The following is a 23,581-nucleotide window of genomic DNA, read 5'->3' as shown; positions in this document are numbered from 1 at the left end:
GAAGGATCAACCCTTCTGGTCTAGCTGTAACTATTAAATTGACCTAATCTAACTTCAAGGAAACATGATGTGGATTCAACACAGCCTATGTTTGGTTTCATTTTAATCTATGATATTCTGTTGCCTCTTTACATTGGTTATTTTTGATAGATGTCTGAAAGAGGGAACCAGGAGCTGCATTTTGTATTAATTTCTAGTGTAAAAGTATCTTCAAACAAATAAATTCACTTTGTAATCAATTTAAACACAATCTGCCTTGTTTACAGAAGCTTACATAAAAGTCCAAAGACCTAAGTACTTAGGCTCAGCTGCAAACAAAATAAAAGTATGACATTCTTTGACAAAGAAATAATTCTCACTCGGTGATCCCTCTATTATTGCTATCTTTAGTTTCCATGGGGGTTTATGTGAATAAAATAAAATAAAATCCCATATGCACTTAGACAGAATTACAAATGAATGTTCTCTACTCCTGTTTATGTTAAGAGTTCCAAGAATGACTATCATGTGAGCATAATGGCGGTCTTTTAGCAGTGCTGACATAAAAGGGCCGTTCCACTGTGTTGTTTAATTGTATATATTCCAACGCTAGGCAACTCTCCAAACCTTATTGTAAACATTGTATAAGGTCTGTAAGTTCAGCAAAATAATGGAGTTCAGGCTTTTTACAGTTAATTCCAAGTGACAGTTGACTTCTCTTTAGGATTTGATATATTGTTTGCCATGATTAGTGCAGATTGCTTTGTCACATAAAACAAGCTAACATTTGGAAACTCAGCCTAATGTTATGCTCTAAGGGTGTCATTTTTCTCCCCATGAAACTGACTTGGAGCAGTACTTTGTTTTCCAGGTCTATAGAAAAAGGTAACCTATTACAGTTTGTTGGGCTAAGGTTGGAGATATAGAAATATAGAATCAATAGCTATACTGAACAGTTATTAAGTATACTGTTTATTGTGTTATAGCAATGGAGAGATTTTGTTAGTTTGATAGAAATGATACTTTAAAAGAACTTCTAGTCAAAATTCCTGTTTTTGTCCACTCAAAGTAGACACAAGTTTCTGTGCAATGATTACGGAGGAAGGAAAGGCAGAGAAACAGAATAAAAGGTAGTACATTCCTACCCTTGAGTTTTATAAGAATGAGTCTCATTTACTGTTCAAAGGACATTGTTTATACATTCCAGACTTCCATCTTATAATTGCTCCAGGATTTGTAAAAAGGAAATCTCAGCAGGGCAGCAAAATTTATTCAAAGCAATAGCTGCACATAATTGGTATAAAATACCAGAAACAGTCTGCTCTGAAAACTCCTTTCTCAGCAATACAGATTTCTACCCCTTCAACTCTCTTTCTATATTCAAATAAAGTTTGACTTCTCTTCCATTACGTAAATCTTTCCTTCCCCTACCCAGATAATATTTTTAAAAGGTCCTATGAAGAATTTTCAATGCAAATGATGTGAGAAACTTTTTTGAGGCCCCTTTGGTTTTATTAGTGTTTACCTGGTAACTACGGCAAAGGATAAGTAGGCAGAACTCATGTTGTGGAAGAAAGCTGGTTTTATCTTTTATAATTTCCCAAAATATTATGAGTCAATTATGCGTTTTATCACACATAAAAGTGAGTTAAAATTTCATTACTGTGTTAGTATCATCTCAAGAACTCAACTAAAGGAATAAAAGAAAGGAAGCTTAAGTATGGATGTTATTATACAAACTTGAAAAATACATTAAAGGAAGGTGAGTCACAAAGTGTGACACATCCCATACATTAAATCACACTGCCTTTCTTCAGCACACACCATATCATTGGTCTATAGTGTTTGTTGGGTTTCTGACAAAATTCCTTCAAAAATGAAATGGAAAGAGGCCAAATAACTGCATTTTCCTATTTAAAGTGCCGTTTCATTTTAAAGGTTACTTCAACAACTTCTTTTTGTATATTGATGAACAAGCTTACAGTAGCTACGCTAATTTAATACCACTTTACAATGCCATTTGATAGGATTTTAGCAGATGTTTCCTTACTGGCACAAACGAGAATTTGGGGGTGATTTTGTTGCTCTTTTTAGAAGAGAAAAAAAAATCTCCATGAAACTGGAAACGTCACCTCTCGATATTAGGGACTGAAAAATGTTCTTGAGTGGTGATAGTTGTACAACAATGTGAATGGACTTAGTGCCACGGAATTATATGCTTAAAAATAGTTAAAATGGTAAATTTTATGTTATGTATATGTCACCACAATAAACAAAACAAAAACATTCTTGAGTTTGTACAGCAAGAGTCATTTTTTAAATCTGTCTTAATGACCTTAGACCTTGTTCATTTTAAAAGGCACAGTCTCATATATAATTCTTATGGCCTACTAAAGACCAATCAAATAAAGCACAATGTGGAAAAGGCAGGCGAAAGGTAGGCTTGAATAGAATAAGAATAATCAGAAAACAAATATCCATGAACTTAATGCCCTGAAAATATTTTCAGTTGCATTACAGGTAATATGTCATACCCATGATGTAATCATCTGTTTTTCCTTATGGAATAATTATGAACTTCAAGTGATTGTCTGTTCAGATTCTGGACTTAGTGTAATGCAGACTTCTAAAGACAGACTAAAAAGAAGAAAACTTTATAAAAATGGCCAAGAAAAATCTCAGATTTTATCATAAAGTTGAATATATATGATATATTATATGTATATAATATATATATATACACAGTAAACCCAAGAAAATAAACAAAAAATGAAACTCTAAATATCAAGATTTAAAGAGAAGATATATACACTTTTAATATATCATTAGTCATATTTTCTTCTAGCTGGATACATACTAGACTTCCTAGCTTCATTCTTTGAATATCTTCTTTGTAACCAATTGGCTAAGAATGGAAGCGACTAGTATGGTACAAAATAGCTACATTATGGAAATAAATGTATTGTTTTGTAATTGAAGTAGACTTTTTAATGATGAGAAACCTGGACACAATGGTCTATTTTTAAACATAACTCAGTCTAAATAAACATAACCTACATTTGTAAAGCATATACTATGTAACATAAAAGGGTTTTTGCATCTTTTGCTTTACTTTTACTAGCCAAAAAGCTTTAGGACCAACTCCATCTTGGGTGCTTTTGATTTCTTTTCCCTTTACATTCTGGTCACCAGTATTTGCAGGGTTCCTATACATGGAGACCAGCAATCTGAAAATCTGTAAATGCAGGATCCAACTTCTTACTTCAAAATGGATTTCACACAAAAATTAAATCAGGTAGCCCATACTTCCTTAACAATTTACTACAGCTGTATTGCCCAATATGACAGCCACTAGCCACATGTGGCTAAACATTTTTAATTTAGCGTCTCAGTCACACAAGCCAAATGTTAAGTGCTTAGTAGCCTCCACGGGGCCAGTGGACACTGCATCAGACAGTGCAGATATAGAACATTCCCATAATTGTGGAAAGTTCTACTGGACAGAGTTGCACTAAAGGATTGCTTTAAAGAGCAAGCTTCCCAAATTTACTTGAAATGAGGTGCTTTGGATTACTTTATAATGTCATTTCAAAGTATTTAATGTCAACGCTTGTTTAGCTGTTTTCAATATCTATTGTGTAAAGCAAGGTACAACTCCACTAGCAGACAATTTTCTTAGAAAGTCATCTGCTATTGATAGCAACAGGCCTGGCAAAATGCTTTGCACATAGTAGGCACTCTACTAAATACTGCTTATCTCAATCAAGGAATAATGCAGATTTTTAAGAAGGCAATAAGTAGCACTGTTAATTTAAAGAAAAAGAAAGCTATTCATTAAGTAGTAAGCAGCCATTTATTTATTTGACAAATATTTACCAATCCCCATTCCTCCATTTGCCTCTCCACCTTCTCTACCCTATTCTGTGCCCTGAAAAGCTGACCCATAATGCCCTGCATCAGAGGGATCCTCCTCCCTCTAGCTTCCTACGGTTTCCAATTGGAGGCACTCTCAGGAGATCCAAAAATGGGAGGAAAGTGAGGGATGTCTGCCCAGCCTAGGTTGGCCTTGGTCCTCAGCTAAGGTCACTGCTCCTCTCAGGCAGCCCTCTTCACAGGGTTACCCTTCTAGGTTCTGGGAACTGCTCCCACCTCTAGCCCTTCAGACCCTGTGTAGTAAAAATACCCATCTTTTGCTGGCCTCAGAACATGTCATTATCCCTTTTTGGTTTCCCTAAGTCCTGCCAACACATTTGTAAATATCCTTGTTTATTAAACATCTCTTGAATACCGAGTTTGAGTATGCGATACGTTTCCTGTCAAAACCCTGACAACTATAATCACAAACCCTTCCAGACACAATTCTAGGCCCTTAGAGACCTCCAGCTAATCCTAAAAAATATCGTTCTTAGAAATGTAGCCCTTTTAAAATATTTAATTGCTTTTCAATAATAATGCCCCATCCATATGTTATTCAAAAAATTACAAGTAAAATTTTCATTTTAATGGGCCTCTCATTTCTTTTTTCTTTAATTTATTTATCTAATTTATTTATTATTTTTGGCTGCATTGGGTCTCGGTTGCTGCACGCAGCCTTCCTCTAGTTGTGGCGAGGCGGGGCTACTCTTCATTGTGGTGCACAGGCTTCTCATTGCAGTGGCTTCTCTTGTTGCAGAGCATGGGCTCTAGGCGCGCGGGCTTTAGTAGTTGTGGCTCACGGGCTTCAATAGTTGTGGCTCGCAGGCTCTAGAGCACAGGCTCAGTAGTTGTGGCGCACGGGCGTGTGGGATCTTCCCGGACCAAGGCTCAAACCCGTGTCCCCTGCATTGGCAGGCAGATTCTTAACCACTGCGCCACCAGGGAAGCCCGGGCCTCTCATTTCTATACACATTACATTTGTTACATTTAACTTGAATATTTTGTTTTTGTACTTCATGAAATGCTTATATGACGGTGACAAACTAGCTTAATAGCAGTGATGGCCTTCTAGGCACAAACAAGGAGTCTAATAATAAAGCTACAGATTGAGAAAATTATTTAGGTCATTTAGACTAAAAACCCGTTTTTATCCTAATCATGTGTGTATTTTAAGCATTAGCATTTCACCCCTAAAGAATTCTGGCTGCGCTTCCTAATTCTCTTCAGCATATCAGTAAACAATAGACATGGATTCAATTTAATAAACATTTATTTAACTACCTACTGTGTGCAGAGCACTGTAATAGGCACAAAAATGAACAAGGTATATTTCTTGTCTTAAGAATCTTCCATTCTTATAAAGGAGACAACATACACACAAATTACTGTTAACAAAATGATACATTAAACTGTTACTAAATTCAGTTTAAATACACATAAAACTTCATGCTATGCTTTTTCTTTCCTGATATTCTCTGACTTGTTCCATCTTATCTCCCAACATGTAAATTATATTACATTAGAATGTAAATGTATTACATATAGTCTAAATGAAATTCCACTTAGTGAAAGTTAACATATAATAAGGAATGAGGAAAGATCAAATTAGTAAACTCTTATGTCCCCATATTTTAAACATCCTAAAAATGAGATTTTATCAGCTGCCCAAGAGTGAGCATATAATAACCAATGCAGAACTGGATATATCTGCCTTAATAGGCCTGTACATTCTTTAAAATGTGAGTAAACTTTGCTCAAAAGCTTCCTGACATATTGAAAAAGTTAGATAAAAGGTTACTAAAAACAGAAACATTTAGTTTAGGAAGTAAATTTGGATCAGAAAAAAATTCCCTGTTTCTAAGGATAATAATTACTCCTGTGCTTACTGGAACCCTGACTTTCTTTTAAGTCACTCTGATGGAATACATATGTTTTTAACTTAGACAAACAATGTACATGACTTCTAAAGTGTCAAGCAGGTCCTGCAATAATTAAATAAGTAAAGGAAATTCAAACACAAAGCTACCGCTGTGTTTTGGGAGAGACTCAGAGCAATTTACACACACACATTATTAATAGCCAAATATGTTGGAGCAACATGGTGTTTTTTTGTTTCGTTTCATTTTGCTTTGCAACATGTTGTTTAAAGATGATTCACTCACTCCACCTGAGAGAACTTTCTGGCCCAAGAAATCAACTGCTCTGTAAAAGAGGCACCCTAAGATGTTTTAAAAAGGCACGTCTCTCCCCAATCTTTAAAAACACCACCACCCTGGAAACCTTGACTGTGACCCTTATCAACTAATAATGGTCCACAAACAATTTGTTTTCCTTACAGATAATGTAGAGGCCCTAATATGATGATTTTAAATCACCCACAGGCCTTTCTGTCATTTCCTTCTGTGCATGGCATGGCTTCCAGAGTTTACCAGTCATGATTACACACGCTAGTAGGAGGAAAACCAAAAGGTTTGAACCAATCAGCACTGAGGGTTTTTGAAGCAGTGAGAAACAAAACAAAACACACACAAAAGGCTACTACAGCTGTACCTCTGCTCAATCATGCATTCCTCAGAAGTTGGTCGTAAATCTAATATGACAAAATAAACTCACCCTTTCCAACTGACTTAAGAAATTATTTCACAAACTATTTCTCTTAATATCTAATTACTCTTTAATAGGCCATGGCTCCTGATGGCTCAACTTTAAATTACACTTTCTGTCAAAGACTTAGAAATATGTGAATGAACTTAGGGAGGCGTTTTCACTGGAGAACGTTTTGTAAACTGTGGGAAAATCATGCTCTCTTATTTGCTTACTATATCCCAATTTCTCCTGTATTTGATTTCCCTAAAGTGAGGCACATGGCCAGGCATGTTCTTTCCAGCTAATGTATTTAATGAGTATATGATCCAAACAGCACGAGGGAAAAGCTGTATCCAAGTGGCACAATGGACCTGTTGATGCCTCCTACTGTGTGTTTTCTTTCTCTGAGGTCTTCCACGTAATTGACTAAAACGCAGCTCCTGAAACCTGATCCTATATAAATGCAGAAGGCTGTCAACTATGTTCAAACAACTCATGAAAAAAACAAGAGATACTAGAGACTAATGTGGAGTGCTTGGCATTAGGAAGAAAGTGGTTCCCATCAGAGCGCTGAATGAGAGGGTTGGCTTCAACAAAGAAAGGAGGTGCTTAATCAGAGCCTCTCTGGGTTGTACTGTTGTTGTTTTGGTGACCAAACAGGTTACAGCAGGCAGTGATGGCAGGACAGAGAAAGTTTAGCGAGAATGAAGTAGATTGGAGTGTATCTTTCTAGTGTGGGAAGGCTCCAGGCGTGCTGAAAAAGTGAGAGGGCTTTGGCCCCAGACCCAGGGCTATGAAAACAAAGACCCTTAGCAATGTGGTAAAGGAAGAATCCAGAAGGAGACAAGGCCTTGAATGGGCCAGAAGCCATGGAGGATGAGCAGGGCCCAGCTACGGTAGCGCTACCCAGCTAACCTGTAGGGTTAAAAGCAGAACAAAGCAGAATCAGATCTGGACACTGTTGTGGCAAACCAGGAGAAGGGGCCGCTCTGGGGGAAGGAAGCGCAGGAGTCTGGCCGGCAGGGTGACCACGATTGGTTTCCAGTCAGAAACCAGCTGGTGACGCTGGCCCCATTCACACCCCAGTCCAACCTCTGATAAGTTTCCTAGAATAGCTGCTAAAGCTGTGTGTGGCCTGCCTTCTTCCTTCCTTCCCTCCTTCAGATCACAGCACTGGCCAGTCACGTGAGGTCTGGCCCTCCTGTCACTCCCCCTCCCCCCACGCCCCCCACGCCCCCCCCCCCCACCCGCTACTCCCCACCCCCTGGCTCTGGAACTCTACTCCTGTCTCTTCACTTTGGGTAGCTTTCCTCATCTGGAAAGTGAGTGGCTTGGATCAGATTATCTTCAAGTTCCTTCTAGTTCTAACATTCTGTGATTCTTGGATGTTATACATTACCAGAATCATAAAATTTAGAGTTGAAAGGGACTTCAGAAGTCACCTATTCAACCTCCTACTCAACCCAAGCTAACCTAGCCAGAACTAATAAGCTTTGAAAGTTCTATGTAGTTGTTTTTGGCTGGCTGAAGTCGGCAGTAATCAAAGCTTAAAAACCTTAAATATAAAGCATGAAAAATATATATATGAGATTTCTAGAGCATCTAAGAAAAAGTTTGAAGGAACAGAAGCCCATAGAGCAGCATGTCCTATTGCTTTCTAAGCACAGCTATTCCCAGACTTTGTTTTCACAATATCCAGGGTATATTTAAAAAAAAAAAAAATCACAGGGGATGTTAGTAAATTCTCCAAACACAAACTAATTTTCAGCTGATTATCATGCTTATATCAGAGAAGGTGATTAGATGACACATCATCAAATAAACGAAGCCTCAAAGGGAGAATAAAGAATATAAAGGAGAAACAGTTACATTTTGAGATGCATTCAAGAAAAATCAAAAAGCATGGCATCTGTTCTTAAGGGGGAAGTTTCAGTTATAAGCTACTTTTCAAAATTAATTTTTACCTGATGATGAATATTCTCTCTCGCCCTTCAAAAGAATTATTTTCTTAGAGTCTGTGCCAACTATCATACTATAAATTTTGAAGAAATCATTGGCTGTATTTAAGAAATAAGCATTTAAAACAATAATTTTCCATTGTGTTTTATTATCAGTTACTTAAAAGTGGTAAGTTCATAAATAAATAAGAAGAGATAGCCTTCTTACAGATTACATGAAACTATATACAATGACATTCTCTCTGCATAGTAACCAACACTGAGGTGTGTAACTTGAATTTTTAGATGGATTATTTATAATCCTTTAAAGTGCAATTTATTTAAGGGTTTAAGCAAATCATAGGATAAAGGATCTTTCTAATAAATGAGTAACATTAAAAAGATGATATATTTGGATAAATCTTTCGAAAATCAGAACTGATTTTGCCAAATGTACTTGTGATGTAATAATTACCACCACCACCCCCACTCAAACCCCAAACTTGACTTAATTGCTGAGGATTAAGAAGGACTGGAAGATATCATTTCTCCCGATATTGATGTATAGACTTAATGTCAGTCCAATAAAAATTCTATCAGATTTCTTTTTTTATGAAAATTGATAAGCTTATTCTAAAATTTATTTTAAAAGGTAGAAGATCTAGAATAGTTAAGGCCACTTTGAAGAATACACAGTTAATATATTGCTCTGGTAATTAAGACCAGGTAGTATTGACACAAGAATACATAGAGAGCCAAACAAAAAGTCCAGAAAAAGAAACACGTAAATGTGGTCACCTGATTTACAACAAAGACGGCACTGAACTTCAAAGGGGAAAACGAAAATGTCTTTTCAATAAATGCTGCTGGATCAGTTAGATATTCATATGGGAGGGAAATGAATCTTGACCCTATCCACAAACACAAAAATTAATTAGAAATGGATTGCAGAGCTAAATGTGAAAGATAAAATACAGCTCCTGGAAGAAAATATAGGAATATAATTTCATGACCTTAAAGTAAGCAATGATTTCTAAAACAGACACAAAAAGTGGTGAACATAAATCATAAACTGAACTTCATTAAAATTAAGAACTTTATTTATTAAAAGATAGTAATCAGATAATGAAAGGGAAAACTGAAAACTGGGAGGAGATACCCTCACACATATATATCTGATGAACGATTTGTATCCAGACTTTATTTAAAAACCTACAACCAATAAAAAGGACAACCCCATATAAAAAGCAAGAAAGGGAACCCTCTTGCACTGTTGGTGGGAATGTAAATTGATACAGCCACTATGGAGAACAGTATGGAGGTTCCTTAAAAAACTAAAAATAGAACTATCATATGACCCAGCAACCCCACTACTGGGCATATACCCTGAGAAAACCATAATTCAAAGAGTCATGTACCACAACGTTCATTGCAGCTCTATTTACAATAGCCAGGACATGGAAGCAACCTAAGTGTCCATTGACAGATGAATGGATAAAGAAGATGTGGCACATATACAATGGAATATTACTCAGCCATAAAAAGAAACGAAATTGAGTTATTTGTAGTGAGGTGGATGGACTTAGAGTCTGTCACACAGAGTGAAGTAAGTCAGAAAGAGAAAAACAAATGCTGTATGCTAACACATATACATGGAATCTAAAAAAAAAAAAAAAAAAGGTTCTGAAGAACCTAGGGGCAGGATAGGAATAAAGACACAGACATAGAGAATAGACTTGAGGGGGAAGGGTAAGCTGGGACGAAGTGAGAGAGTGCATGGACTTATATATACTACTAAATGTAAAATAGATAGCTAGTGGGAAGCAGCCGCATAGCAAAGGAAGATCAGCTCGGTGCTTTGTGACCACCTAGAGGGGTGGGATAGGGAGGGTGGGAGGGAGATGCAAGAGGGAGGGGATATGGGGCTATAGGTATATGCATAGCTGATTTACTTTATTATAAAGCAGAAGCTAACATACCATTGTAAAGCAATTATACTCCAATAAAGATATTTTTTAAAAAAGCGAGCAAAAGGTTGAGTTTTATGTTATGTGAATTATATTCAATAAAGCTGTTATGTTTAAGAAGTGAGCAAAATATCTGAAAGACACTTCACGAAAGAGGAGATCCAATTGGCCAATAAATATATGAAAAAGTGCTCAACATCATTAATCATCAGGGAAATGCAAATTAAAACCATAATGAGATACCACCCACCAGAAGGGCTAAAATTAAAAAGACCGACAATACCAAGTGTTAGTGACATACAGAGCAAATAGCTTTCTCACACTTTGCCAGTAGGACTAGAAAATGGTAATATCTACCATTTTAGATGAACATACACATATCATGTGACCTACCAGTTCCTCTCTTATGACTAAATGCATATGTTGACCAAATGGTGTGAACAAGAATAATTACAGCAATTTTATTCATAACAGCTCCAAATTGAAATAATCCAAATGCCCATTAATAGTAGAACAGATAAATGAATCATGATATATTCTCTAATAGAATACTACATAGCATTAAAAAAAGAATCGACTGCTACACATAAGAACATGGATGAATCAAACCAAAACATCGATGAGCTAAGGAGGCCAGACACAAAAGGATACATACGACAGGACATTTTTTTTTTTTTTTTGCGGTACACGGGCCTCTCACTGTTGTGGCCTCTCCCGTTGCGGAGCACAGGCTCCGGACGCGCAGGCTCAGCGGCCATGGCTCACGGGCCCAGCTGCTCCGCGCCATGTGGGATCTTCCCGGACCGGGGCACGAACCCGTGTCCCCTGCATCGGCAGGCGGACTCTCAACCACTGCGCCACCAGGGAAGCCCAGGACTTCATTTTTATGAAGTACAAGAATAGGCAAAACCAATCTACAAAGATAGAAGTAAGACTAGCGGATACCTCTGGGGAGGAAACTGTGAGAAGGGGCATGAGGGTGCTTTCTGGGTGCTGGAAATGTCATAGAGTGACCTGGGTGGCCAGTACATGAGCATAACAATCTACATATTTAAAATGTGTGCGCCATACTATATATATGTTCTACCTAAAATAAAAACTTTAAATAAACAAGTAAATAAAATTATCTCGTGTTCCACAATGGCAGGAATCATGCCTCATTTACATATTTGCACCTTCCAGGGCCTAATACAATGCCTGCTCAGTGTTTGTTGAATTTAATTAAATTGCCCACCAGGTAGCTCCAACTCTATGATCTCAGCTAGATGATTTTAGTACAACATGTCTGAGTGGTCAAGAGTAGAACTATAGTTGTGCACTTGCTTCCTGCAGACTCCTTTTAAATTCCCAACGCGTTCATGTTTAAAATATCTGGCGCTTTTTTTTCTTTTCCAAAAAGGGAGATGGGAGTATTTGCATACTGAAAAACAACCCCATTTGCAGGGTTTAACAAGATTCAAATCAAAAAGGCAAAGGAAGAGGAAACAAAGAAAGGTGCTCCTGTGGCGCCCTAGAAAGCAGATGTTCATTAGGGCCCAGACACACAGATGACGATCACCGTGTGCTTATCTGAACAAGCTATCGTCAGAACACAGTCAAATCAAATTTTGAAGGCTCAAAGGATATGCACCGAAGAACATCCCGAACTGCTGAGACATGAATTTGAATTTGGTGACAGAGATAGAGGGGTAGAAAAGAACACTGTCATTTGAAGTCCTATTTATACGTTAAGATATAATCTACTCTTTAAAAAAAGCAATCGAAATCAACATTTAAGATGTTTGCTATTAAAATTAAAATCTGAGGAACTACTACCAAGTAAGAAACACACCTTTTTTTAGTCTTTTGCCAATCAGAAAAACACAATATTTCGTGGTTATTTTTAAAGAATAGTTGTGTGAAATATTCAAGAAACAGAAAAAAATGGTTACATATGATTTTAAATGTTATTATGGGTACAGAAAAATTGTATGCAGCTTACCATTTCACTATGTCATATTTAAAGTTCCAATCTCATTAAGAGCCCACATTTGGCATCAAAACACTTTTTATTATGCTAATTATATTCTCTTTTGTTCAAAGTATTACATCATGCCTGTGCTTCTGTAACACTTATACATTACCAAATACAATTTTATTTAAATTTTCCATATAAAATTGGATAAGGAATCAGAAAGAAAATCCCATTCAAAGAGGGAACTGTAATTAGCAAATTCTTAATCATAATCTGTAGCATTAAGAGGTAGCAAAGTTTTTTTTTAGCCAAATTAAGTCAGACCCACTTGGTCCCTGACTTGGGCAGACGCAGTGGGACTAGCTTGTATGCAGCCGTCACCCTGGCAGATTCACCACTAGGCACACACACGTGTAGCTGGCCAGAAGCCAGTCCACAGTGGCACTACTGTTACTGCGCAAGAAGAAAAGGTAGAAGCAGGAATGGAGGAGAAAGGGGAAGGAAGGAGTGGCGGAAAAGGAGACGGGAAAGAGGAAGCACGCTTTGAGATTGCCCAACCCCCTGGACCCTTGCCATTCCTCCTTTGCAGGCCCTTGGGCTTTGTCTAGCTCTTCACCCCAGAGTCAAGCCGCAATCCAGAAACAAAATACCAAGGGATCTATGGTCTGAGCTGTGTTCTAAAGCATAGGCTGGTTCCATTTTTGCCCTCCTTTCAGGGTAGGATTCTTAACCTGTGCTCTACGGGCTGAGTCTCAGTAAAAATCTGAGGTTAATGGGAATGTGCCACCTTCAGATTCTCAAGGTTTGAGGTTCCCCTAAGAGTTATGAACCATTGTTGGACCAGGACTTGGTGAAAATAAGAGAAGTGATGGTATTGGACAATGTTTTCTCTGTCTTTTGATATCCTTCTTGTTACCAGGCTCAAGAGCTGTTTGCTTGATTCCGTGCTAGAGAAGAGAAGGAAAGCTTGTGAGGCTGTAGTAATCTAGTCAGTGATGAGCTAGGGATGAAAAGCCCTACTTCTTAGATAGCCGGGGACTGCTTTATGAAAATTGAGGGTGGGCTAGGAGGAAGGGGAACAAGAGATTATCAGTGAGGCCAACACAGGGAAAGAAAAGTAAGCAGGGAGCTAGTCTCAGGAGCGAGGAGCGAGGACGTCTCCCAGGGCCTTAACTCAGCGAGAAGCTCCTGAACCCACAACTCCCAGCTTCGCAAATCCCTGACCCACGTGACTCCACAAGCCACACCTCCCATCTCTTCTTGAAACCCGGTCCTCAGTCCTAGAAGCTCAAAGCCCCTTCTGAGGGACTAAGGGAACTCGTCTTCCCACTGCCCCCTCAGGTGAGTTAGGGAAAACTCCTCAGTCCCCTAAAGGGGGCCAAGATGGGTTCCCCGAATTCCAACTCTGAATACTCACCCCCCTCCTCCAAGAAACATTGTCCCCGTGTGATGATTTGGTTCTACGGTAGGACCAGTACAGAACAAGTGTATGTGAATTATAAACTGGGTTACTTTCACAGGCTCTTATGGGTTGGCTGGAGACCCTATCATTAAAGATAACAATTTATATGTGAAATATACTAGATGAGTTTCAAGTTCTAAATAATTGATAAGTGAACTTTCTGGAACAAAACCTGCTGGAAACACAATTCGCTTGTAAGATAAGGTATACCCAGTCACAGAACAAATCACATAGCGCTCTAAAAAATATCATTTGCCCAGCTATAGAATTTCAGCTATAGAAGTTTCTCTGCTAGCCAGTTCTTTCTGTGTTGTTGTTGTTAATAAAGGTATGCAAATAATCATGTAGAATAAAACCTAAGAACTGAGATTAGCAATTTTTTTTTAAGGCTTCCATTTTTAAAGCAATGCAATTAATCAAAGCTGTGCTCTGTAGGAAGCAGAGAGGGTTTGGGGAGTATTTCAGTTAATGACCTGAAAATAAAAACTGGCAAATTTTTCTTTCTGTAAATGTCTGCATTTGTCAAAAACCTGTTCGGTGATGAATCCAAGTTATTGTTGAGAAGACAAGGGTAAAGTTGGTGGTATTACAAATTTCTGATATGATTTACTTTTCCTTGTAACCAAATATTTTATCTGAGACTTTATTTCAAACTGCGAAAATATTTCATTGCTATTCTACAGGTGAGGAAGGGTTTAAGCGGTTTTCCAGCACAAACATACTCCCAATTATAAGTCTCAAAGTCATAATGTTTAAAAAGTGTTAAACAGGGGAAATAGTATAGTGTCATTTGAGGGGCTTAAGTATAATGGAAATGTAAGTTTATAATCTAAAATTCTTTTTCGGCAACTTTGATTCCCCGCCCCAAGAAACTCAAGTTTAGAAAAAGCACAGAATTCCATGATGTATCCATCTAATTCTGCCCATTCTTATTAGTAAATTTTTCCACTTATAAAAAACAAAACTAGTATCATGTAAAGAAGGCCCACCCACTTGCACAGCTGGGAAGATGATGCATTTTTCCTTCAAGATCAGTAAAAATTATTTATCATATCAATGAAATGATCTAGTTTTGTTGCACGAAAACCTTCCCTGAAATTGCTCTTTTACTGGACCCAGCAGCCCAATAGCACTTGTTGTTCAATGGGTAGCCAGAGGGATCGGTTCTGTGTCTCACACTGAGGCCAGAGGATAATATGACTCCTGAAGGACTTAGCTCCATTGCAGAGTAAACAGCTTATTTTAAAAGAATTAAAGCTAGATAATGACCAAATAAAGAGAATAAAAAGCTATAACCATGAAAGATCAGGAATAATAAAAAAATCTGTTTTTTTCTGAAGAAATGCTAGCTCACAATAGACACATTATCAAGATGTAAATTGCAGGCACACAAAGATGTAATTAGCAATATAACAAAACTCCAAAGAAGGCTAATAAATTAGGAGAAATAAACATCACTTCAAATGGTTTAAACAATAAATGTAATACTTCTATATAACCATTATGTCATCATTTAAGGATTATATTCTCGGCCTGTCACAACCCTAATAGGTGGGTTTAATAGCACACTTATAAGCATAAAACTGGAAAAATAATAATGTAAAATAAGGTAATTGTATATGAAACTTTGAGGAGAAGGAGTTAACATGAAGTACAAAAAGGTGATATTCTTTAAAGCTCTAAGTAGTCATAAAAGGATTATAGAGCAGAAAATATACAAAACAATGGTGATTATCATTTCAAGAAATTTTCATTCATTCATCTAAAGCCCAATTCTTTCTAAAATTCCCAGGTTTACTGGAACTTCTATTAGCACTTTACTTTTTCTCACAGTACACATGGCACTGTTTTTCATCCCACATATAGATCTGAGTGCCTTCCTGTCACTCAGACCCTTGGTTGGTATGCTGCCTTCCTGGGTGTACTGTTTTGTAGATATTCTTTGCTTATGTCTTGAATTGTGTCTATTCTGTCTTCCCTGGCAGCTGGAGAGCAGGGACCAGATATTACACTCCCTAACCTTTCTTAATATCAAGTGCAGAGAATGGTGCTCTGGGGTCACTAAGGAAATACGATCGCCTAGTTAGTATTTTAGCCCTTCATGAGCCTCAGCAATTTCCCACAAACACCAGATTAAAATTTAGCCTAATTCCAGAATACAGATGTTATTTACAGCCATTGTAGGCAATCATCCACCAGACATTGATTTTGTGTGTTTTTATAAGTTAGCTGTTGATATAAGCATCTAATCTCTCTTTTAGAATCTAGGTTTTCATATCTGTCATCCAGAAGACTGTTTTCCATCCTCTAAAATGGTAAATGCATCCATTTAAGAATTAGCTAAAAGACAATGTATGGGGAATGACGATGTTCAGTTTTAGACTGAACATTTTCTCCTCTAGGAGGTCTAGATGTTGACTTCTGCCCCCTTTTTCTCTCTCACCATCTTTGACACACTTATTTTCCAATGTTTGTTTGAAAATTTTAAATATTCATATAATTATGTTAAGGAGACTAGATGCATTAAGCAAAAATAAGGAATTCAAATATGTGAGAAACACATTTAGCTTGCTGGCTTGGCTGTCACCATTCTCTTTACACTTTTCCCCACATTTCTACTTGATTAAGAAATCATTTGGTTTCTGTTATCAAATTTGTGTGCATGCTCAAATTTGCATGTGTGTTTGACACACACAATGTAAGAAGACATTTTGCTGTGTACCATCTGACGAAACTCCCGGTGGTAAATGTCTGTATCATCCAAGTGCTGCTTCTCCCGAGGAATAGCCGAGTTCCACCAGGTTTTACTACTTACTCGTTAAAATGATACAGCAGAGAAACCAGAACATTTACATTCATTCCACATAACATCCCCAAGCCCAATGTTCAATTTTGAATATATGGTTTAGTTTTGTACCAAATATTACGGCACTGCATTTAAATCACTGACATATCATTACTACACTTTCTTTAAAATAAGCGATGTTACATTGAATAAAACACTTCCACTTAAGAACAACTGGATATGTTCCTGCTTATTCCTATAATACCCAATGAATGAGATAAAAAGCTAGGTGGCTGAATGTCATATTAGGGTTATACAACACTCAGTAACAGAGATAATTATAATTCTGAACACCTTAATGCTAGTTTATGTTTTAGTTATTAACCATGAAATGAATAAATGTTTTTACCACATCTGAAATACTCTGAAAAATAAGGATTTTCTTGAAAATTAAGCAGAAAAAAGTTTGAATCCTGTTGGTGGGGGCCAGTAATAAGAGGCAAAGACAGGCTGAGTCACCAATTCATCACATGTAACATTTCCCTCTTTGATATAATATTGTGAGTTGTTTTTTCTGGCACCATATTCTTTAATAAAGACTGCCAAAAAAAAAGGCACTTTTGATTCCATAAATGAAACACGGATCAATTGATATGTGATTCATCTTAGGGATCTTACTCACTTCATAAAATGTTTGAAGTTTTCATTATAGGAACAAAATAAATTAACGTTCAAATCAAACTATATTGAGATTTCATTAGAAAATCAGGCTGAGTTATTATATTTGTAGATTTTGGTCTATAATTTTTTTCTTGTCTAAAAAAATTTTGCATGTACTTATTCAGAATAATAATAGTCACTAACAAGCATTTATTTAGCACCTACTGTTCTGCAAATCAAGCAAGGAAATAGGGAGGGCTGATAGCCTTTGAAGAGAGACTTAGTATGGGATAAGGACACCATGCTTGGGGAAAATAAACTTTAGGGAACTGAGCATCCAATAAAAAACAAACTAGGCAAGAAATTCTTCATCTTTAAAAAGAATGAACAACATTTAGGTGTCCATATCATTTTTATCTCCATTCTAGATCTTCCTCACATGATTTTTATTGGTTAAGCAGACATAGGGGAAAAAAAAGAATTTTATTTCCTGGCAACTCCCTCTTTAGTAAAAAGAAAAGGGAAAAAGGTCCCTTTGTCTTTAGTGTAAAGACCTACGACTTATTAAAATTTCAGTACTCATTAAGTAAGCTGGGGTAATTTAAAAGTTCCAAAAAACCGTTAAGCAAAATACAAAGTCTGAGAGATATATCAGTAAAGCTTAAAAAAATGTTTTTCCTGAAAGTGTATTACATGGAAATTGCCCATATTTGAATTTAAATTGGAAGCCAAGATTGCCAAACATGTAAGGTATAGCTAGTTATACTGATACTAAATGACTGAATACTTTCCTACTTCTCTTCACTTATCTTTCCCTGTTCCATTCTAGGAGCATAAGATTTGTCTCCCAACATATAAAGAAATAAGATGCATTATGGAAATTCAAAAGAAATGGCTGTCCGAGGGGAAGGGTGCTACAATATTTCATCATAATGCATCTTGATTTTAGCATTTCCGTGCTCTTGAGCCTTCCAACACCACTTCCAGACAGCCACAATACCCCGCTCACTTAAGGAAATAAGGTGTATTCATCACGTAAAATATTGTATTACTGTATTGATGCATTTAAGCAAACTTTATTCATCTCACAAACGTACTTACTTCTCAAGACACAGAGCAACCCAAGTTTTAATATCATGCCACTGTACCTCCAAGTCACCTTAATCTACTCAGTAGTTCCACGTATCAAATCATGATCTCTCATTCCTGGAGAAACAGATTGATACAATATTCATTTGACTATGACTAAGGAAAAGTTAAGGAATTCAACAAAATGTTAATGCACCCAAAAATTCAATTCAGAAAAGCTGCTTTTTTTCTAGTAGCTTCATTAATAGAATACCAAATTATATTACTCATTATTTTTCAGATTTTGAAGCTAGGTTCAGGTATGTTCTTTGGCATACACTTATACAAAAATAGCTTTTAAACAAACATTTGTTTTAGAAACAAACATTTCTCTAGTGTAGAACATTTCTTTAGTACACAAAACAATATAACTATGAATAAAGACACAAATGTGTCAAACTGCTTGTAGCTGGTATGAAATATTAGCTAACCATGTAAAGAACATTTTGTACTTCCCTTTCTTCAGAAGAACTAGAATAAGTATTTCGATGTCCATAAATATTTGCATACACATATTGGCAGTAATGTACATCATGATATCTTTGAAACAAACAGAATTCAAGGGTTGCCTTGCAATAAGTGAAAATGTCTACACACAAAATGTTAATTAAAATGTTACGTTACCAGAATTTTTCCTGTGTATCTGAAAAGTAGATACCAAATTTAATTTTTAGTAATACGGCATAAGTCACTTAATAATTTAGAAAATCCTTTAGAACAATACGTGCTTATATTTATGAAGCTACATCAACCTGTATCTTAGAATGAATGTGTCAGGTGATAAAGAGAACCCTGCTGTGATAAGACCACCCTTAACGGAGAAATACAAAAAAACTCAACAAGCGTGTAAAATCAGGTTACTTGCAATCTCTGTTACTCTACGCTAAGGCATTATAAAAATTTCGCAGTCTCCTTCATTTCCACCCATGTCCTGCCTTTCTATAACATCCTCAACTTTACTTTATGTCTAATGCAGCTGTATTACTTTTTCTAATAATTATCTTTTTCTGTCAAAGCACAAAGCATACCAATATGGTCACACACTGTAATCCAGCTCCACAGGCTCCATTGGTTGTTGACTGTTAGCAGAATGCAGAAGTAACTAATATATTTTTATAGAGAAAAATTACTACATTTTTCTGAAAAGACTCTGGATGACTAACATACGAAGAATGATTTGACATATGTTAACTTTTTACGGCATGGCAACAAAACTCATTTTCAAGTGCCATTTTCATTGGTGTCTATTCCTTCTAATGAAAAGAAATCCCACCCGTTTATTCTTTTTCCATTCAAAACACATCCATCTCTGGATCACAAGTTTAAGTCAAATATCACTTGGTAAACGATCGTGCCATCCCTCAGTTTTTGATAGAGCTTCCACACAGAAGTTTCAAAACAACTCTGTCTAGCAAACACATCACTGTACTTTAAACAGTGATGTTTTCTATCCCATATTTCAGGAAGGTTAAAATACACACACACAGAGGCAAGGATCGTCACTGTAGACAACAGATTCTACGTCAGTTTACTAACTCTTTAGGTAGATTAGGTAACACTTGTTTTTAAACTGACTACAAATCAAATCAGGTCTCTATTTTTTTTAATGACTCACAATACCATGTGACCAAGAGAAAGATGAGATACGGGAGACAAAAAGGGCTATGTGTTCTGAACTATGCTACCTAAAATCTGCATCTAGTCGCTTTACATTTTAGGAGATGCCTCTTCCTGAGATAATCAAGATACTTTACAACAGGGAATTTAGATTTAATTATCAAACTTTAATACCAAGTTATATAGGTCAAGTGAGTATGTGTGTCTTTCTCCGGAAACAAAGAGATTCAGAATAATAGGATTTCAGATTTCATAGGCGAAACAGCAAGATATGCTTTGAGAATGTCATTTACCGTAACACAAATCAATATTAAATGCTTTATGCAGGAAGCACACTTTCAGAAAATGGGCCCTAAAGCTTTCTGGGATCCGACCCTAATTACTAGAGCAGGCTCTTGCCGTTTGTCTCTCTCTTCAATTATTTACGGGGCAAAAAGAGCCAAATGGCATTGCATTAGCTATATTAAATGCTACGTACTTGGTTTCTAACTTACTAATGGTACATAAAAATTACTAAGGTGAATATGCCTGTAGAAACATGGCCTTTTTTTCTTTTTCACCTGAGTGTATGTTATTTATTATTCATATAGTTAAGTGTTGAATAGGCTGTCCTTTAGGTACCCAATGCTGCATAATTTAAACAAGTGCATTAAACATATATGATATCTAAAAGGTAGAGCATTGATTACACTTCAAAATTTCTTTGAACAACTTATATTTACAGTGTAGCTCACCAAAACACGGGTACCTCCCTTCACTCCCTGAAAACAAATACAGCAGCGACCACACAAGAATGAATGATGGGTACCCTTGCTGCTACCATCTTGCCACTTTGTGGCGACCCAAAGTAAAATGAAAATGGGGAGGGGGGTGAAAATGAGGCCCTTGAGGGCTAAGAAATTTCAGGTCTCTATGCTAACAAGTGTCCTTTTTACGTGGACACATACAAAACTATGATGTAGGTACATAACATGGACCACACACACTTGTAAGAAAGAAAAGCTTATCAAGGTTGAATCAGAGATTCTCTGCACCAGGCCAGAAATGCCCTCTGCCAGCAAGCAGGGCATGATTACAACCTCCCAAGGAAAGTTCAGAGGCTGCATCTTTTGTGATCTAGAAGGGCACCAGGAGTCAAGATAAGAGATGCTAATTGCTGAAGAAGTCTGGTGCATCCAACTTTTGCCCTCCCAAACTGTGGGGAAAAGCTTCCAAAGCAGTGAAACCCTCACTCTTCACGGACCCAATATTTTTTTTCCTGAGTTCAGGAGGCATCAAATTCTTATTGTCAAAATAGGATAGGCCCACTAACAACGTACCCAGGGTCCCTGGAAAGCCAGTCGCAATTTGTATGACTACATGTCATCCGCTGTGTTACCTACGCGTGCTCCAAGGCCGTTTTTGAGAAAGCACCACTGGAAATCGATCTGTGGTAAACATATACGGTAGTATGTCTCTAAACTAAATACTAAGTCACTTCTTTCTCTGCATCGAAATCTGCCCATTGTCCCTCCTTTGCAGAAGCTACAGGGAAGATTAAAAGGGACATCAATGAACGCTGAGTGAACTTTGACCACTTTTCTACCCAAAACAACAGCGTAAAAGTAGAAATCAGTAACCAGGTGAAGTGCCACACCGCACAAAGATCAAGGCGAGGGGCGGGCGCGCAGGGCCGGAGGCGGGGAGGAAAAAGTCCCGTCCCCAGCCTCGAGCCCCAGTTGTCTCGCGCGCGGGAGGCTGAGGGGCGTCCTCGGGGGGCGGGAGGCTCCGCGGCACTCCGAGGGAAGCCGAGAGTTACTGCTCGCCGGGCGAGGCCCAGGAGAAGGGCTCGAAGATCCGCGCCGCCAGCGGGTGCTGCCGCGGGCCCCAGGCGTCGGCGGCCGAGCAGCCAAGGCTCGGCGAGGGGCGCCGCTCGGCCCGCGACCCTCCCCGCTTCCCGGGCCAGGAAGGGGCCGGCGGCTCTTTCCTGTCTAGTCTCTCCCCCCGCGGCTTTCTGTAACCCGATCCCAGCACTCCGCTCCGCGGGCAGCCGCCGCCCCGCGCGCCGCCGGGCTTCGCCCAGGCCAGCGCTATAGTTAGCAACCTTCCATCAACTCCACCGGAGGCGGCGGGGGTTCGCCGCGTGCCCCTCCCGGACCGGAGCCGCGCGCGCCCCCGGCGCCCCCCGCCCCCGGCGCCCCTTTACCTTCGCTTGAAGATACTGGGGGTAGTAGTAGGTGGCGTACTGAGGGTACATCTGCTGTTTCCACACTTTGCCCATGAAGCTGGAAGGGAGCCTGCCGTGCAGGGTCGCGGGTACTTTGGGGTTTCCAAGTCTCGGTCTCTCCTGCCTCTCCCTTTCCGGCGGCGGCTGCTGCCGCTGCTCCACCTCTCAGCCCGGACCAGACGTCCTCCTCCTCCTCCTCCTCCTCCTCCCTCTCCTCCTCCTCCTTCTTCTGCTCCCAGACAGAAAGACACTGCAGAGCGCAGAGGGCACCCCGGACAGGGCGCTCGCAAGGAGTTGCCTCCCGGAGCCCGAGTGCTCCGGGGCTGCCAAGGGCTGGCGCGCTGGCCGCGCTCCGCTGCGGCGAGCAGGCTCAGCGGGGCCGGGAGGTGATCAATACAAGTGGAAAGTGCTGCTGCTGCGGCGGCGGCGGCGGCTGCGCTCGGTGCCAGGCGGCATCTGGGGTGGGTGCGCCCGATTGGGAGAGGGGAGAGGGGCTGGCGTGCCGAGGCCGTGGGGGAAGGGCGGGCGGGGGCGGGGCTTGGGCGCCGCGGAGCCGGGACCGGCTGGAGGTGAGGGCTGAGTTTTAACCACTCCTCACCTCCCAGGCTTGACGGGCAGAAGCCTTGGGAGCCCGAATCGCTTTGTGTTGGGGGTGGAGGGTGGGGGGTAGATTGGGGGGGGCCCAGCTTAAGAACTGCAGAGTGGACACCTTCTTTGGGGGGACGCACTTAAGAACTGCAGAGTGGACACCTTGTTTGCTTTCATGAGTTTTTATCTCCTTAAGGGGGAGGGGAGGTAAGGGGGAAAGAAGAGGAAATCTGATTCATCTCTCACTTCCCGCCCCCCGCCCCCCCCCGCCCAATGATTTTTTTTTTTTTTTTCACAAAGAGAAGGAAAATGATTTAGTGCCCAACCACAAGGCTGGAGCGGGGACACCTGGGTTCGGTTCCCCCCAGGCCACAACACTAATTTTCTAGGTGACCTTGGGAGGGTTAGTGTCCTTCGGATTGGTGAGTTTGGTGAGATATGAGAGATGAAATCATGCCCTCTGCACAAGAGGAGGCAAAGCACTCAAACACACACGCTCCTCACAACAAATAGACGGATCTTTCTAAGGGGGAGACGGCGCAAAGAGGCAGAATGTTATTATTAGAGGACACAATATAGACATCAGCTTTTCTCTGCCTCTTTCTAATGCTGCCAGACAGTCTGACAACTCCCACTCAGGAACAAGGAAACTCCCTGAGTTTGGAATATTTTAAGGCCATTTTGAAAGTCACACACGCTGTTGCAGTGTGCTTCAGTGACATATTAAAATCAATCTCTCCCTTTCTGCCTCTCTCCATCTCCTAATTGTCACAGCTGCAGACAGCCCCAGACAGCAG

General features: G+C 39.1%; 1 protein-coding gene across 10 annotated transcripts in view; it reads right to left on the bottom strand.

Moving 5' to 3' along the window:
* Positions 1-22,651, bottom strand: part of RBMS1 (RNA binding motif single stranded interacting protein 1) — a 212,987-nt gene extending 190,336 nt beyond the window's left edge. For 2 of the 10 annotated variants that reach the window (XM_067741773.1, XM_067741764.1), the window contains exon 1: positions 22,176-22,650. Coding sequence is in view for 9 of the 10 variants with exons in the window: in XM_067741764.1 (XP_067597865.1) it covers positions 22,176-22,250 (75 nt within the window). In the remaining variant the exon portion in view is untranslated. Of the gene's footprint in view, positions 1-22,175 lie in introns of all 10 variants that reach the window. The other 8 variants (XM_067741766.1, XM_067741767.1, XM_067741769.1 and 5 more) reach the window with 6 other exon arrangements.
* Positions 22,652-23,581: the final 930 nt, after the last annotated feature.

This window comes from Pseudorca crassidens, chromosome 6 (assembly GCF_039906515.1).
Source record: "Pseudorca crassidens isolate mPseCra1 chromosome 6, mPseCra1.hap1, whole genome shotgun sequence".
Lineage (NCBI taxonomy): Eukaryota > Metazoa > Chordata > Mammalia > Artiodactyla > Delphinidae > Pseudorca > Pseudorca crassidens.
This window is presented reverse-complemented; position numbering and strand designations above follow the sequence as displayed.